Below are 19,181 nucleotides of genomic sequence, written 5' to 3'. Positions count from 1 at the left end.
ATCATCTACGTCGATTGTTAAAAGACTGTTCTGTGTTTATTGCAAAAAGTACGGACATATTCGTGATGAGTGTTTAAAATTAGCGTCAAAAACGAAATTCGACAACGAAAATACGCAAGCTGTATCCTCGTGTTACGGGTGTGGTACCAAAGGTGTTACTCGGTCTCAGTGTACAAAGTGTAACGCAAGTTATTACGCCGTCGACGCTGCACGGACCCGATCAGTCACATCCGATTTACCTATTGGTAAAGTAAATACACAGCTGTCAAGTTCAGTGAACTCTATTCATCGCGACAGCTCGTTGCATACAGCTTGCACTTCAAACACCGTAAAGTCGTCCATTTATATTAATAATCGTAAACAATGTTTTGTTGATAATGAAAATAATTATTATCCTACCGATTTTAAGGCGATTCTTCCTCCGCGCTTTTTCGGTACTGATAACAAGGCTAGACTTCAAAATTATTCTAGACTTAATCATAATATAAACAATAATATTAGTTCTAGGAATAGGCCCCTGATGCGTTACTCGAGTGGTACCGAACCAAAACATAGTTATTCCGAGGTACCAAGTGGAAGCGATAGGGTGACCATGATGAACGAAAATAGGGTGACCATGGAAAACGTCGGACATTTTTCGACGATTAATTCTAATGTGAAAAGTGTTGCCCAGAGTAACTCTACTGAGCACCAGGTTAGGTTAAGACCAATTTTAAGTGTTCAAATTTTAGGTATACGAGGTAATGCTTTGTTGGATACGGGAGCTAAGAGTAGCGTTGCCGGTGCGTTGCTTTATGAATCGCTGTTAAAGCATAACCATCCGTGTGAGGAAACCAGGCGTCGGGTGAGGCTTGCAGACGGTTCCGCGCGCACCCGCCGAGTTTTGCTCACTACTCTAGAAGTAAGGATAAGTCCCGAAAGGTCAGTAACCCTTGAATTTACTGTTTTTCCAGATGCTCAAAATAATGAAACTTTGCTTGGCATGGATTTTTTGGTGGCGGCAGGTATTGTGCTTGACTTTGCTTCATCCACTTGGCATTTTTCGGGAAAACGGGTTACCTATCCAATTGAATATGAGTGCCCTAAGCCATGCATGTTTGCTTCTACTGCTGACTTCCTGCGTGATGATAAGGGTTCTATGCTTGGCTCCGATGAACGGCAGCAGCTATCACATTTATTGCAGCAGAATGGAGACATCTTTAGGGTGGGGGGAGCCCCAACCCTTTACGCCGAGCACCACATTGATACCGGTGATCATCCGCCTATATCGGTACCGCCGTATAGGCTCACTCCTGTGCTTCAACAGCGAGGAGAGGTTCTCGCAATCGATTTGTTCGGGCCACTGCCAGAAGGAGAGCAGGGGGAGCGATGGGTACTCCTGGTAGAGGATGTAGCTACAAGATGGGTAGAACTCTACGCACTTGTTGATGCCACCGCCGTGGCTTGCTCCCGAGTCCTACTGGAAGAGTATTTCCTTCGTTATGGCTTGCTTATGCGTCTAGGGGTGTAACACGTAAGTTCATGCCCCGACGGGATGGCCCGTATCGCGTAGTAAAAATAGTTAGTCCTACAACGTACTTTATAGCAGACTTGTCAAACAATGTCATCGGCAAGTATCACACCGCGGATTTAACCCACTCTCCGTCAAATTCAAGTACGGATCCAATTATGCCAAAGAGGCAGAGAGGAAGGCCGCGTCTTCAGACTAACAGTCCCAAGTTGGACTCGGGACGCGTTCCCAACTTGGAGGGGGAGTATGTAACGCAACGTTCCGTTTCGCGGGGCAACAGCAGCCAAAGAGAATGTGACTCAGGTCCGTGCCGCGACGACCCACCCCGCGATACCCGCGCCCGCGCATCTGTTGCATCATTCGCACCCCCAATTAGTGCGCGCTAGACTTTGAAGCGGAATACACGTGTCCCCGGTCGATTCCGGAACTGACAACCCGAGAGTCTCATGCCAGTCGGGCACCTAACATTAAAACACTAATTAATTGAGCGTTTCATTAGCTTTTAAGCTGAGTCACTATTTATAATTTATTTTTATTAAGTAATAAATGAGCAAAAAATATTACTTAACAAAAAGATATGAAATCCGAACAAAAACAGTTTCACTGTAAAAAATTGCGCCAAGTCCACGTTTATAAAACTTATCTCAATAACATTTGCACTTTAAAAAAAGAAGACTTCAATAGCTTTCATTCTCTACAAAAATATGTGAAATACAAAAAAATACCAAGAAACCGTCATAAAGATGAAAAAATTAAAAAAAAATTGTTGAAAATTTAAAAATAAAAAAATAAAAATTTTATCTTACTTGGCGCGCGTCATTGAGTACCCCAAAATTTTTCGGAAGAATTTCAACCCGAGAAAAAAACCACTTTGCTTTAATATACAGTGAAAGCTGAAAAAGTTACCCAGGTTGTCTTTTTCGCTCTTGTTAGCGTTTTATGAGAAATTGAGATAGAACTACGGTAATTTTCAACAGCTCTCACTATATACCTATGGGCTATTATATGCCAAATCGACCACTTTTGCGTTCGACCCCTTTAGATTCAGCTGAAACTTTATTATTCTTTTCTACCCTTTGAAAAACATCTTTGAGAATTTTTTCAAATGTTTTGAAGCCAACGTATACATACGTATCGACTCGTAAGTAGCTTGTATTTGTATAAACGAACACGAGAGGGTGTTTAGTTCAAATCATAAAAGATGAGTGGGAAATGAAAAAAATTCAAATAACATACGTATGAGATGTCGATTTTACTTAACTTTTGTAAAACTTATTATGAAATAATAATTCATTAATTACATTTATGCATTTCATAGGTTGACCTACTTATAAATTTCTAAACATTGAAAGGATGTTCATTTATCCTGAAAAATTTGGGGTACTCAATGACGCGCGCCAAGTACGATAAAATTTTTATTTTTTTATTTTTAAATTTTCAACAATTTTTTTTTAATTTTTTCATCTTTATGACGGTTTCTTGGTATTTTTTTGTATTTCACATATTTTTGTAGAGAATGAAAGCTATTGAAGTCTTCTTTTTTTAAAGTGCAAATGTTATTGAGATAAGTTTTATAAACGTGGACTTGGCGCAATTTTTTACAGTGAAACTGTTTTTGTTCGGATTCGGTAATTCTCGGTACGGTTCGGAAAGTTCACCTGCGGCTATATTCAGACTCGCCAAGTTACGTCGGTCGTATTTTAATGAGCGATTTAGTGGGCAACTTCATTCTGTTAATTTTGTGTCACGGTGCGCGCGCATCGTAAAATTTCACACTCATCAATTTTTCACAACGCGCCTAAAGAAGTATAGCTTCAAAAATATATGTATGTATCCTTTAAAATTGTATGGTATTAAATGGTCTAGAAGCGAGACCGTTAAAATCTCACTTTTACATTTAGGACATTTGTATGATAGTATGGATGATAATTTCTGGCTGTGTTTTTATAAAAAACTTGAAAGCTCCCCTAACTCAATGAATAGGATCATAATATTATAAAGCTGCCGATATAAAAATGACAATGAATACAAATCCCATCTAATGTTTGATACTCACGTTGTGGTCTATCGCTGGGCAGTTCAAGGCCTCTGACAGCTATCCTACCTTCTTCCTCGTCATCACCGGACCCGTCATCGTCTCTGACCAGTCTGGACCCAGGGCCAGCTTCCGGCTTCAGCGGAACGTAATCACCACCTAGCTCGCGAGCCTGCAATCAACGGCATCATGTTCTAGTCTCTGTAGGTACTGGTGCAGCATATGGCAAGAGACGAAACGACAGGATTTTTTTAAATATACTCAATAGACCAATAATATATTTAAAAAAAGAAATTCTTGTGTTAACACTATAATCACTATACTGGAGTTTGTATTTTAAATGATCAGAAAATTAATTAGTATTAGTATCGATAGTTGGGAGCTGATACACTCGGGAGCATATATTAGTGATTGAAGTATGTATTATTGATTGTTTTTTTTTTAGCTTTAATACTAATGTTCGCCTCACCCATCACTGCACAGAAATATATGTCAAACGTTATACAGAACATATAAGAAGAATATATAATAGAACATTCATTGAATCACCTGGAAGTTTCATGAAAATTTTAATAAAGTACAATTTACTAATAGCTGAATAACAATTCTTTGGCTTTCTGCTTCTCTTTGGAGCCGATTCTGATAAGAATTTGGATCGGTCCCATCTTTTGACAATTCCACATCAGACAGACAATTGACAATTTGAATCTTAATAATGATTTAGAGTAACATGAACATGCAAAAGCAAGTGCTCATCAAGAAGAAACAATATAACTAGAAGAATGCATCTCTACTGGTTTTCTTATCGAACTTCAATAACACATGAAACTTGAAGACTTAAACTACAACTTGCATGCTTAACAAAAACCTCATAAAGTTACGAAAATATGTTGTGTTTTAGGTAGCCTATATTGGCAAATTAATTATTTTGCCCAAAAAGAAGGTTGAGCCTGAAATTTTAGAGTAATCTGTATTTACAACTGTTATCCCATTCCCTAACAAGAGACAGTCTAAATAACAAAACACTGCAGCAATGGGATCCACTATTTAGACGACAATTAGATTTGTATTTGACATGGACCCATGTAATTACCTGAAGAGACCACTATTGACCCCGGAAATCAACATAGACGACATATGGAATGATTATATTGAGTCATTAAAGATAATTGGCCAACATTGTATTTATTAAACACTAATAAAAGACATATTTATATGATTATAATTTAATTAAGTATTAAAGAAATAACTTGTATCCTAAACTTTTGAGGTGAAAAATTTAAAAAAAATTGTTTTTTTTTATTATTATCTACGCTGGTAGCCTTGCGATGCTGTGAGCGTAATCTAACAAGTAGGTGAGCTCACGGGGCTCAACGCTCACGACGTTGCTAACACGATCTTTCGCAAGAACAGTGCTTCGCAGAATCTACCACCGGATCAGGTACGTGACCCACTGAGAACTTTCCCATATATAAAGTTGTGGTTTAAATTTAATAATGTGGAACTTGAATATCCAATTTCAATAGTGTGTGATTTCAGCCAATCAAGAAATTCAAACGTTAAGACACTCCGATTTTTAACAGACCTACAAATGCATCATAGAGCATGCATAAACTATCAAACTGATGTATTTAAATTACATTCCCCTATTTCAGCAGAACCATGATAGTGACTTCAGAATGTCAAAATTAATAAAAACCTTAGACACTTTTTCCTCAAATTTAATCCCATCGTCGTCAATAACACTTAACAGACATTAAAGACAACCAATATCAGGAGGGCGGCGTCCACTAGTCCCTCACCTCTCATACCTGCTGTCGCGTCTTTCTAGCGGCGTGGATGAGCGCGGCGTCGGGTATGTCGCCGGCCGCGACCGCCAGTGCAGCCCTCACCGACTCAGGGCGGTACTGAGGGAACTTGCCCCCTTCATCAGGCTCATCATCATCAGAGATATCTCCGGCTCCATCAGCAGCCAGAGCCTCTCTGCCAGATAGTATCAGTCCTTCTAGTGTTATTTTCTTCTTTTTAGGCTTCTGTTCATCCACCTCCATAGGTATTACACCATTGTCGTTGTTGTCCTAGATTTATTTTATAGCATTAGTATTTTATTAGTCCATGATTATGGTGTTTACATATTTTTACATCTGGTGTTTAGTAACTGAAACCCAGATAACATGGCTTTCCTGAGACATGATGTAGAATTATTCATTAAGTATTAAAAATGGGTGCCCAAGTATTTGGACTGGAGGTTACTTTTTGTACATAACAATGTTATCCAGCTTAGAGTCTCCACTGGTAGTTATAGATTCAAAATTTTACAAGTTTGCGCTCCTACATAGTTTTATTCTTACATCTGGGAAATCTAGCGGTGTAACATTTAGACAGAATTAGAACAATGGTGCAGTAAAATATTTGTCATATCTTACAAATCAATTAAATCTGTTCAATTAATGACAATCAACCAAAGCTTAAAAAGCCTAGCAATTCATATAAAATTTTTCAGTAATAACAGTCAGAGTGTAAGAGAACATTTCTCGATTCACAAGAATATTATTTTCTAAGATGTCATCAGTGTCAAAAGTAAAAAAGCCTGCAAGTAATTGTAATATAATACAGGTTTGTCATTGTTAGAACCAAACATTGTAATGATAGAAACAGTTAGGAACATAATTATATCATCAAATATATTATAATGAGTATTTGCCAATAAAAGTGCAATTTCTCAAATACCTGCTTTAAGCCAATATGGAGTCTAATCAGTACGAACTAATCAAACATTAAGCCAAATATATGTAGATGCAGTGAAAGTAAAATTTCAAAATTAGAGTTTGAGTGCAAAATACCCACTGCAATAAGAAAAAAGATCTCTTGTTCTGCTCTCAAAATTCCACTATTAAGCCAATTGTGAACGTCTTTTTTAGTACTTCTGTTTTAATACTTCCAATGGATAAATGAAAATCATCATCACCTTCACAACACCTCACCTCATGCCCATTATTGTCATATCTGTTATTATCACCATCAAACGGACGTTTTTTCTCCTTGTCTCTCCTTTTGGAAATTCTCTTACTCTGCGAGGACTTCTTCACTTTGAAGACTTCACATTCTTCTTCTTCTGTTTATGTAGACAAATTATACAGTTTAGATTTATTTTTATATTTTATGTTCATATATTTTATAAACAGTTTCCAGTCCAGAAGTTGGAGCCAAAAAAGATGGAGTGACCAAGTGTCCGAGCATCTAGACACAAAACTGAGTCACACACTTCACTGTGCCACTGACCAACATAAGTGCCTACAAATTACAAAAAAAGGTCACAACAGGCGCATCGCGATGCTCAGCAATGAGCGATCGATTGAAGGAGGAGGAGGAAACAGTTTCATTTTGAAGAACAGTTTATCGTTTCAGATAATATTTTCAATCAATAAATAATACATTTAAATTAATTTCAATCTCTGAAATTCACAACAAGGGTGTCTGTGGTACATTATTTACTATACTAGTGTTATAGTATAAACACAAACTCTTTACCATGAGTGAAAATGATGTATGAAAAATTTTGTTTTCATAAATATTTATTTATAATTCAAGCAGGCAAATACTTGAAAAATTTATGCTCACTTTGTATTTATGCATGATGCTTAACTTTATTAAATGGTTTTGTTTACACATTCTTAGCTTGAAACGTCGATTGATGTGTTTCATGAAAGCAATTACCAAAATCTGCATTAATGTAATACCTAAATAAGGCTGAGTGCAAATTTATTACATTATTTCGGTGATTGTTATATTATTTTGCTTTCAATCGTCGTTATTAAATTAACCATTCAGCCAATAACAAATTTGGTACCAATATTTTAACAACTACTTTCTATTGTTTTACCTTCATCTGCAAAACTAAGTAGGGCAGTTGTTTTAACTGATTTCTTCTCTTTAACCTCCTTCTCTTGGCTAATGACCGGCGGAGGTGGAGCTTCGGGCTCACCATCTTCCTCATCATCATCGGCACAGAACACGCGTCGCTGGATCCTCCTCGGTTTACGAAATAATGACATATTAAATTGACTGAAATGAGTTACTTTGTTTACACAAGTTAATTTCAATCAATTCAAGGATTCTAAAGGCTAATTTTTACACTGCATTTGTAACAATTTTGAAAGAAGTCTTTGATAATTTAATTTTTTTATTTCGACAATTTTGACAGTCTGACAAACCAAATAGTTGACATTTTTAAATTTGAGAAAGCACTATTTGGCCAACGAACAATCTAAATTCTTAATTATTAAAATCGATAATAATGTTGTGTTCCGTTCAGTCAAGAAATGCTTAATTCAGAATTAACGCCTAACAGATGTTACCTAAAAATCAATTGAATGTGATTTAAAACTAACGCGACTATTCCGGTATTGTAGCAGTAAATGGTTCCGTATTTTTACTGGAGAACCTTATATAATTAATTAGAACCACCGATAATGAAACTTCATTTTATTCTTCTACTTTATTTGCTATTTCAGATTGAAAAATCTAAATATGTCTTTTTATAATCATTGAAAATTTTTTAAACTCGACTCTGAATGCGACGGCATCGCAAGAAACCGATTGATACACTGAAAAAATGAAGAAGCAGTGCGTATTTTTGGTTTTAAAAATAGGTATATGCTTTCATGATATGAACAGTAGCATAATCGCATTGTCTGATACGATACGAATAATCTATCTTATACTTTAAAGCACGACGATTTGCTGCTAAGATTTAAATTTGTTTTTTATTTCACTGTCTTATCAGCTGCATGAAAATAATATAGGACAGAACAGTACTTAAATGAATAATAGGACATTTTCAGAGCACTTTGACATCGATAAACACATTGAAACATGTACTTTTAGATAAACCACGAAAAACATTTTTTTTCCATACCTATACTGATAGTCTTGAGAGTTTGAGAGGCTATATCAACGTTACTGAACGAGTAGGTGAGCTCACGGGGCTCAAACTTGGCGAAGCTGCTAACACTGACCGTAGCAAAAGCAGTGCCTCGCAGAATCCACCACCGGATCAAAAATGCGACCCAAGATCCGGCGAGAAACTCATTGAGGTGTGTCTGTGCTTTAATATACTCGCCGAGCCCTTCTTCGCAAGCGACGGGTTCGACGAGAACGATGAATGGGAATAGCAATCATCTACATCTCTCCACTAGATCATAAGGAAAGATATCTAATCGAAGGAGATCGACTTAAATCGAAGATCGTAATCTAGGATCGATTTTCTGAAAGCTCAGTTCATTCATAGATAATACAGTTTGTTCAAATTTCAAATTGGTTACCCCTATTGTAAAGCCATTTTGAATTTGTCCCGCACGGAAGTCGTGCGTTTTGTCTTGGTGAGTATCAAATTAAATCTAAACAAATATGTAATTTTAGATGATTAAATTCAAAATTAACCAGATAATATTGATTATTAAGAGTATTGTGTAAACCTAAAACAAATATTTTGTGATTAACGTAGTCAGGATCAAAACATACTTTTAAGTAAAACCTGTATCGTTTTCAGTCCTTAAATTTCATCGAAGTCCCTACGCCACACTATCCAGGATGGGTAGGGAGGACAAGGCTACTTGGAAGTCTAACTACTTCGTTAAGATCATCGTAAGTAAATTAATCACATCTAATAATGTCCACATAATATGGAACTGGAAACATGTTTATTGTCAGGTGAAATATACATATTAATTAGAACATAACTCATTTTAACTACAGCAACTCTTGGACGAGTACCCAAAATGTTTCATCGTGGGTGCCGATAACGTGGGCTCGCAACAGATGCAGCAGATCCGTATCTCGCTACGTGGCTCCAGTATCGTGCTCATGGGAAAAAACACTATGATGCGCAAAGCCATCAAAGACCACCTGGACAACAATCCAGCCCTCGAGAAACTGTTGCCACACATCAAGGGCAACGTTGGCTTCGTGTTCACCCGCGGAGACCTCGTTGAGGTAATGTATTTCAATTAAATTATCTCTAGTGATTAATATAGCATTTGAATAAGTTATCAATAAGCAATTCGTTGAGGTAACAAGAGTTATGTTCAATCAGGTCATCCATAATGTGTAGTATAGCAATAAGCAATAGCTCCGCTGTTCCTGAGCTGAACATGAGCAACTGAACACTTGCCTTCAGATAGCCTGTATGCCTGCTAAGGTTTATGGCGAAAAATATGTACATCAAATTATATCATATCATAAAAGAGTATCTTATCAAAATGTATGTCATGAAAAATACCAGTTTTATTTAAAACTTTGCGTTTTAAACCTTGTTTCCTTCCAACTAGTAATTTCATTGGTTTTTAAGAAACCTAATCATATTTTTATTAGGTCCGTGACAAACTGTTGGAGAACAAAGTCCAGGCTCCAGCTCGTCCCGGTGCCATTGCCCCATTGTCAGTCGTCATTCCCGCCCACAACACCGGCCTCGGTCCAGAGAAGACCTCTTTCTTCCAAGCTCTTTCCATCCCTACCAAGATTTCAAAGGGTAAGATTTTAATACTGTATCTACATATCTGCACTATCAGTAAACAAATTTTAGTATTAAAAAGTATACAAGCTAAAATTGAAACAATATAATATGCGGAAATACTTTTCGCAAGTTTTTCAGATCATGGGGGTTATTTGAGCGTTATAAAAGATGTGTTAATTTAATACTCTTGGGCAAATTTATATAAGGTTGATTACTCATTAAGGAAAAGTATTTTATCCACTAAATGGAATAATTAAATTTCATGTTTTTTTACTACCAATTACAAAACTATTGTATGGTAATGTTGGGATAAACTAAAAAAAAACACTGTTGAATCAAAAAAAAGGTTAATTCCAAAATCCTATGGCACCTTAAGTTCTATTTACTTTTACATATTCAAATAAACCAAAGTAACTTAAATAAAATAGTAATTTGTAGAGACCAACAAACCTATAATAAAATTGAAATATTAAATATATAATATAATAATAGCATAGTTGCCTTTACACAACAATATCATTGTCTGTTCTAAAACCAGTGAGCTTTTTCTATCTCTCTGGCTTCGCTTTCAGACTAAATGAAACTCTTACAACTTATCCTAGTATAATTGTTCCTAAAATGATAATTGTACTGGCATTTGTAAGAAACAAGTCTATTAAAAAAAGGAAATCTCTACTAAGAAAAACAGGATAACATTGCAAAGAAACCATAAAAGGGTTTTGCTGTGAATATTTCAAACTTACATCTCAGAGTTGTTATTGTTAAAAGCTTTGATTATGTCTAATTTATCTATATCTTTGAGTGTATCCAATAAAATTAAGGTTATTTTTTTTTATTTTTAAGGTACTATTGAAATCATCAACGATGTTCACATCTTGAAGCCCGGTGACAAGGTTGGAGCTTCTGAAGCCACCCTTCTCAACATGTTGAACATCTCTCCATTCTCATATGGTCTTGTTGTTAAGCAGGTCATTATATTTTCATTTTATTTACACATTGTTAATTAATTATTTTTAACATTATCAGCTATATTTTTATTTGTATAGGTATATTAATAAATGTTTTTTTTATTGCTTAGATGGGTAAACAACCTCACAGCCCACCTGGCGTTAAGTGGTTACTGGGGCCCATAGATATCCACAACGTAAATGTGCCACCCATCTTCAGATATAAGTTCTAAGGTCTCAAGTATAGTTACAACGGCTGCCCTGCCCTTCAAACCCAAATGCATTACTGCTTCACGGCACAAATAAGCATGGTGGTGGTACCCACCAGTGCGGACTCACAAGAGGTCCTACCACCAAAGTAAGCTACAATTATAGGCATTAAATCGAAAATAATAGATATCCATAAACATACCTGATTATATTCAATGTTTTTGAGACAAACTTCAGTAGTGTGTGCTTATTATTTAGTACCACTGGTTTGTTGGTATTAAAATAAGCTTTTGTCATGTTAATCTTTCAAAAAGAGTCTGGACCAGAAATATATATATGCAGACTAGGGAAACCCATTAAACAGTTTTCAATTGTTTAATTTCTTTAATATGTCTTTATTCAGTGCTAAAAAAATTATACTTTTAATTGCAAAAACACAAAAAATCTGACAGTACGATACAAATCTTAATGCTTTCCCTTTAACTTAATGATAAATTTACATAATTTAGCAAAAAGAATTACTGTGTAAATTTATTTTTCCAGATCATCAATCCTTTGACACTTCTAATGTTGTAACCACTATTGGACCAATATTAAATTGACACTAGCTTTTCACAAATAAACAATATAATCTAATCAATTTCAAAAAAATGCTTGGAATTGTTTTGTTGTAATGGGTCTATTAATAATATCCGGAATATGTATTCGAATAATCCAAAGTGTTGAGTACAGGATATGAGTATGTCTAAGTATTCTGATAATTTACCTTTGGAACAATAATTGCTGCATTGTAAATTTGAGTCTTTTATTTTAAACTCTTACACTCACAGCATACATGTATTTAGACAAACAATCACTTTTGAATGTTATGTTTTCTAGATTAACTTAAATGTTGTTTTATTTTGCCAATAGGTATATGATTCTGGAACTATTTTTGCACCTGAAATTCTGGACATCAAACCAGAGGATCTCCGTGCCAAGTTCCAAGCTGGAGTTGCTAATGTAGCTGCTCTTTCTTTGGCTATTGGATACCCAACTATTGCTTCAGCCCCGCATTCCATCGCCAATGGTTTCAAGAACCTTTTGGCCATCGCTGCTGTCACAGAGGTTGAGTTTGAAGAAGCTACCACCATCAAGGAGTTCATTAAGGTAAATTAATTTCGTATTTTATCTTATAGAAATAAAACAAAAAAGTTATTTTCTACTTGAAAAAAAAAATTCAACATATTTACTTACTGAATGTAAGATAAAGATAAAAAGGACATTGAACATGTCTGTTCTAATACCAGGGACTGTACTTTAGGCTGCTCCCTGGCTTCGCTTTCAGACTACATTATAACTTTAAATTTATCCTAGTGTTGTTGATCCTGAAATGATAACTGCACTGGCATTTTGAAGTAACATGACACTACTGTTTTCATTGTTTTTAGTAATGTGAATTGTTGTGGAGATATGACAAATTTGTATTTTATCTTTGACAGGACCCATCAAAGTTCGCTGCAGTTGCTGCCGCGGTGGCACCGTCCGCCGCCGCCGCTCCGGCTGAGAAGAAGGAGGAAAAGAAAGAAGAAAAAGAGGAGGAAGAAAGCGATGACGACATGGGCTTTGGTCTCTTCGACTAGAGCCTGTGCGTAGTAATAGCTTAAGCCAAGCAGCCGGAGTGGACGTCCATATGGCAGCCGGCTTAGGCCTTACACTTCGTTTACAATAAACTTATAAAAACTGATTCATTGTTTACTTTCTTACCTAATCATTAAAGTTTAGTAATAACTCCTTGCTACATTGCCAATGACTCGCCTTTGTCGGCAGTTTATTTTCTAATAAGGACCACTTAACTGAATTAACTGGTTAAATGCCATAAAATCTTAAATCTGTTATAACTACTCTTGAGATGTGTGCTATTATCACATATGCGTAAAGGCTTTTACTACGATTTGTCCCTAATAAACTGGCGGCATTTGAAAATAAAATTCTACATCTATTTGCATAGCAACAAATAAACAATCGCCGTCGCCCAAAACACGTCACTTCGGATCCTCCCCATTCCGATTTGAGCAACCGACGCGCGTGGACGTGCTCATTGTTTTGTCGGAAGTGACTACCGGTGATAATAGATCATTGTTCGTGGCACATCTGTGGCCCAAGTGTTTCTCGGAATTTGTACCTGCGCCTAATTGCAAGGCATTGCCGCCCGAGAACTGTGCAGTAGTTCTATTCACTCTAATTCTATTCTACTTGTTCTATTCACTAAAATTTCTAAAATTCCTAGAATCGCTTCGGCCAATTTAGTGTTACCGACGCAGGGGCCTCGCCACAAGGCGAGCGCGTGTTTAAGTCCCGGGGCCGCCCCCCCCGGGCGAAAATCACGTAAAGATGGAGGAAAAACTTTTCATCGACTTCATTCGGGAAAAATATCCGTCAATCGCGCCCGAATTCGAAGCCTATAGGGCATCATTTGGTAATTATTCTCCCCCCGCATCTCTCGCCGCCGTCGCCAAACATGCCTCGCAGGCATGCCTCGCGTGCCCCGCCGCCGGTCCGTGTTCAAGCGCACGTACGCACGCCGCCGCCGTAGCGTCTAATGCCCCCGCCCCCGCTACCCCCGCGCCCGCGTCAATCACGTCAGTTTCGTCCGTCGCGACCTCAATAGCGTCTAGTTCAGGCTCCGATACCGAATCGGAGATGGACTTCGAGTCCGCGACTAGCCCTCAACCCGGAACCTCGGATGGGTTCCAAACTGTAACGCGCGGTAAAAAGCGTACTCGCGTCGTGGAGTCCCGGAGCTCCATGACGAAGCAAACCAAGTCCGCGACCGCCTCCCGACCGCAGGTAGTCGTAACGCCAGAGTCGGACTCCGCCCGCCGCGTAATCCCACCGCCGCGCCCAAAAACCGCGCCCGCGCCTAAAACAGTTGTCCCGCCCCCGCTGATACTCCAGGAGAAGTCAGCGTGGAATCGCGTATCCCAGGCCCTTCAGGCCAACAAAATTAATTATACCCATGCGCGTAACGTCGCGCATGGGATTCAGATTAAGGTCGCAACGCCGGGCGACCATAGGGCCCTCTCTGCTTACCTCCGAAAGGAGAACATAGGTTATCACACCTATGCTCTTCAGGAGGACCGCGAACTCCGCGTAGTGATACGTGGAGTCCCCAAGGAACTCGACATAGACTACGTAAAGGAGGATCTGATCGGTCAGTCCCTCCCAATAATTAGTGTGCACCGGATGCACAGCGGACGCGGCAGACAGCCGTACAATATGATTCTCGTCGCGCTAGAATCAACCCCGGAGGCAAAGAAAAGAATCTCATGTCTCAAAACGATATGCGGCCTCTCCGGGGTCACCATCGAAGCCCCCCATAAACGTGGTACTCCCGGGCAGTGCCACAGGTGCCAGCTCTATGGCCACTCAGCGCGTAATTGCCACGCGCGCCCCCGCTGCGTGAAATGCCTCGGCGATCACGCAACCACAGAATGTTCGCGTGTTAGGGAAACCGCGACGGAACCCCCAAGCTGTGTCCTATGCCTTAAGCAAGGGCACCCGGCAAACTACCGCGGATGTCCTAGGGCTCCGCGTAAACGCCTGAACCACCCAGCCCCCCGAACCGTCGACCCAAAGACTTCGGCGCCTTCAGTGCCGAAACCAGCCTTCGTACCGGCTGCGGTTCCCACCGTCTCGGCGTGGAAAAAACCGCTGCCGTATACGAAGGAGGGAACACAAAACGTACCCCAGCTCCCGCCTGCGACACGTCACGCGCCTCAGCCCCTGCTTGCACCTCGCCCCGCGCCCGCGTACCGCCCCCCGCAACCCTCAGTCGTCAACGACTTCGCGCTCGTGCGCGACTTCGTCACCGCGGTAAACTTTGACCGTCTGCGATCGTTCGCAGATGCTATCCGTAGGTCGGTAACCCCCGAACAGCGGCTCGCGGCCGCTTTCGATCACATGGACGTCTACGAGTCCGTGTCTCGCACGTTATAAAAATTCTTTACCGGTAATCAATGGCGCAAAAAGGTAGAGAAAAACCGTATTCCCTTACGTTAGCATTCTACAATGCTAACGGACTCGCGCGGCAACGCGATCAAATTTTCGAATTCCTCCGCGATAATCTTGTAGATATTTTGTTAGTGCAGGAGACCTGTCTGAAGCCCTCGCGTCGTGACCCGAAAGTCGCGAATTACGTCATGGTTAGGAATGACAGACTCACCGCCTCCAAAGGCGGGACTGCCATTTACTATAGGCGGGCTCTGCACGTTGTTCCTCTCGATACTCCCTCGCTCTTACATATCGAGGCGTCAGTGTGCCGTATCTCGCTGACGGGACACCAGCCGATCGTCATCGCATCCGTTTATCTCCCCCCGGACAAGCCCCTCCTGAGCAGTGACATCGAGTCACTGTTTGGCATGGGAGACTCCGTCATCCTGGCAGGCGATTTAAATTGCCACCACACTAGGTGGAACTGCCATCGTACGAACGTTAACGGTAGGCGTCTCGACGCGTTTATAGACGACCTCACTTTTGAAGTAGTCGGTCCCCCAACTCCAACATGTTATCCGTATAACATCGCGCTCCGTCCGAGCACTATAGACCTGGCATTGCTTAGGAACGTAACTCTGCGCTTACGTTCCATCGAAGCACTGTCAGAGCTCGACTCAGACCACCGACCTGTCCTTATGCAGCTCGGTCGCCCTCACAACCCAGCCACTGTTACGAGGACCATGGTGGATTGGAATAAGCTGGGCACGTGCCTAGCCGAAGCCGCTCCGCCAATCCTCCCTTACGGCCCGGATTCGAATCTATCCCCCGAGGACACCGTCGAATCCATAAACATCATTACCGATCACATCTCTTCCGCGATCATTAGATCTTCAAAAGAAGTCGATGTGGAGGACAGCTTCCACCGCATCAGACTGTCCTCCGAACTTAGGAATCTCTTAAGAGTTAGGAACGCGGCAATCCGGGCCTACGATCGTCTTCCCACGCATTCAAACCGGATTCGGATGCGTCGTCTACAACGCGAAGTCCACTCCCGCCTAAGTGACGCGCGTAACGATAATTGGCATAGTTATTTAGAACAACTCGCGCCCTCCCACCAAGCATACTGGCGACTAGCTAGGACTCTCAAATCCGAAACTACCGCTACTATGCCTCCCCTCGTACGCCCTTCAGGCCAACCACCGGCATTCGATGACGATGACAAGGCTGAGCTGCTGGCCGATGCACTGCAAGAGCAGTGCACCACCAGCACTCAACACGCGGACCCCGAACACACCGAGTTAGTCGACAGGGAGGTCGAGCGCAGAGCTTCCCTGCCGCCCTCGGACGCGTTACCCCCCATTACCACTGACGAAGTTAGAGACGCGATCCACAACCTCCAACCTAGGAAGGCACCCGGCTCCGACGGCATCCGCAACCGCGCGCTAAAACTCTTGCCAGTCCAACTGATAGCAATGTTGGCTACAATTTTAAATGCCGCTATGACGCACTGCATCTTTCCCGCGGTGTGGAAAGAAGCGGACGTTATCGGTATACATAAGCCGGGCAAACCGACAAACGAAACTTCTAGTTACCGTCCGATTAGTCTCCTCCCGACGATAGGAAAAATTTACGAACGGCTCCTTAGGAAACGCCTCTGGGATTTTGTTACCGAGAACAAAATTCTCATAGACGAACAGTTCGGATTCCGCTCTAAACACTCGTGCGTACAACAAGTGCACCGCCTCACGGAGCACATCCTGATAGGACTAAATAGGCGTAAACAAATCCCGACCGGCGCCCTCTTCTTCGACATCGCGAAGGCGTTCGACAAAGTCTGGCACAACGGTTTAATTTACAAACTGTACAACATGGGAGTGCCAGACAGACTCGTGCTCATCATACGAGACTTCTTGTCGAACCGTTCGTTTCGATATCGAGTAGAGGGAACTCGTTCTCGTCCCCGTCAACTGACTGCCGGAGTCCCGCAAGGCTCCGCGCTCTCCCCGTTATTATTTAGTTTGTATATCAATGATATACCCCGGTCTCCGGAGACCCATCTAGCGCTCTTCGCCGATGACACGGCTATCTACTACTCGTGTAGGAAGATGTCGCTGCTTCATCGGCGACTCCAGATCGCAGTAGCCACCATGGGACAGTGGTTCCGGAAGTGGCGCATCGACATCAACCCCACGAAAAGCACAGCGGTGCTCTTCAAAAGGGGTCGCCCTCCGAATACCACTTCGAGCATCCCACTCCCTAATAGGCGCGCAAACACCTCCGCCGTTAGCCCCGTCACTCTCTTTGGCCAGCCCATACCGTGGGCCTCGCAGGTCAAATACCTAGGCGTCACCCTCGACAGAGGGATGACATTCCGTCCCCATATTAAAACGGTACGCGACCGTGCCGCGTTCATATTAGGACGTCTCTACCCTATGCTTTGCAAGCGAAGCAAACTGTCCCTCCGTAATAAGGTAACTCTCTACAAAACTTGCATACGCCCCGTTATGACGTATGCAAGCGTAGTGTTCGCTCACGCAGCCCGCACCAACTTGAAGCCCCTTCAGGTTATTCAATCCCGATTCTGCAGGATAGCCGTCGGAGCACCATGGTTCCTGAGGAACGTGGATCTCCACGATGACCTGGAGCTTGACTCTGTCAGTAAGTATCTACAGTCGGCATCGCTGCGCCATTTTGAGAAGGCGGCACGACATGAGAACCCTCTCATCGTAGCCGCTGGAAATTACATACCCGACCCAGTAGACCGAATGGTAAACCGTCGACGTCGCCCAAAGCACGTCATTACGGATCCTCCTGATCCATTAACGGTGCTCTTAGGCACCACAAGCACCGGTCACCGTCCTTGTCGAACCCGTCGCTTGCGACGAAGGGCTCGACGAGCGAACTAACCCATAGACACAGCCCACTGAGTTTCTCGCCGGATCTTCTCAGTGGGTCGCGTTTCCGATCCGGTGGTAGATTCTGCGAAGCACTGCTCTTGCTAGGGTCAGTGTTAGCAACTCTCCGGTTGAGCCCCGCGAGCTCACCTACAAACGTTAGGGTGAAGCTGAAATAGCCTCTCAAGGCTATCAGCATAGGTAGGAAAAAAAAAAAAAAAAAAAAAAAAAAAATCGGATCCTCCCGATTCCCAGTCTGTTTTTTGGCATTCTGTAAGGTATCCGTGGTTTTATACGGTTACATGCCATATAAATATAATATCACCATACAACGTTTTCAATTGGATAAGCCATTAGATAAAGGAAGAAGTCTATTATTTCAAGGCATGACAAAGGCAAGAGTAGCGTGGCGGTGAAAGGCTTGCGGTTGTCGATGTCAATATGCGTCAGTGACCTACTTTATTAAATAGGTACCTACGTAATACGCTATTTATATACTTTATTTTCATAACTGGGCACTACTTTAGAGTGCCTTAATGCAGTTTTTTGTTGACTTTGTGGATCGTCGCTCATGGACCTCGGCAGTGCAAAGTATATAGATTAAAAGTAGTGTCTTAACGAAGTCATCCTCCTCCACTATTATAAAAAGTGCAAGAACGCCCGAGTGGTATTAATACAAAAACCCGATATCGCTATATTCTAATGTACCTATGTATAATATTGTTAAAAACGATGAATGCAAAGTAAAATCTAACAAACATTTGTTTACATTTTTAAAGCTATAGCAAATCCTTTTTTCAGATTTCAGACCGTAGCTAAGCGGCAGTGTGACGTAACCGATGCGAGGTGCAAACTTAGCTTGGTCGAGTTGTAAGCAAATTTTTTTTCGTAGAAGGAACCTCATTTAATTAGTAATAAAACCTAAATTATACGCGATTTATAATGTAATAGTAAATAATAATAAATATATAAATTTTAATTTTTATATTTTTTATAAATAATAATAAATAGTAATAATATTCGGTAAGAACGAGCAATTCAAGTTCAAATATAAAATATCAGAATCTAAGATCATTGTTAACATTAAAACAACATT

At 40.9% G+C, this 19,181-nt stretch overlaps 2 protein-coding genes across 2 annotated transcripts in view; one reads left to right on the top strand and one right to left on the bottom strand.

The window, feature by feature from the left end:
* The window catches only part of LOC114251750 (PAX3- and PAX7-binding protein 1), a 29,612-nt gene extending 21,842 nt beyond the window's left edge, over positions 1-7,770 (bottom strand). The window contains exons 1-4 of the mRNA XM_028186131.2: positions 7,429-7,770; positions 6,530-6,660; positions 5,357-5,623; positions 3,567-3,717 (exon numbers count right to left, since the gene is read on the bottom strand). Coding sequence (XP_028041932.2) covers positions 3,567-3,717; positions 5,357-5,623; positions 6,530-6,660; positions 7,429-7,600 — 721 coding nt within the window. The 5' untranslated portion in view covers positions 7,601-7,770. The remainder of the gene's footprint in view (positions 1-3,566; positions 3,718-5,356; positions 5,624-6,529; positions 6,661-7,428) is intronic.
* A 717-nt stretch (positions 7,771-8,487) lies between these two features.
* RpLP0 (ribosomal protein LP0) lies at positions 8,488-12,942 on the top strand. Its single transcript, XM_028186132.2, has 7 exons — positions 8,488-8,926; positions 9,097-9,191; positions 9,303-9,539; positions 9,918-10,074; positions 10,903-11,027; positions 12,129-12,365; positions 12,698-12,942. Exons 2-7 carry the CDS (start codon positions 9,138-9,140, stop codon positions 12,836-12,838), a joined length of 951 nt encoding a protein of 316 aa, XP_028041933.1. The 5' UTR covers positions 8,488-8,926; positions 9,097-9,137; the 3' UTR covers positions 12,839-12,942.
* The last annotated feature ends 6,239 nt before the right edge of the window (positions 12,943-19,181 follow it).

This window comes from Bombyx mandarina, chromosome 15 (genome assembly GCF_030267445.1).
Source record: "Bombyx mandarina strain Sakado chromosome 15, ASM3026744v2".
Classification (NCBI taxonomy): domain Eukaryota; kingdom Metazoa; phylum Arthropoda; class Insecta; order Lepidoptera; family Bombycidae; genus Bombyx; species Bombyx mandarina.
Note: the sequence above shows the minus strand (reverse complement) of the source record. Positions and strands in the feature narration are given on the sequence as shown.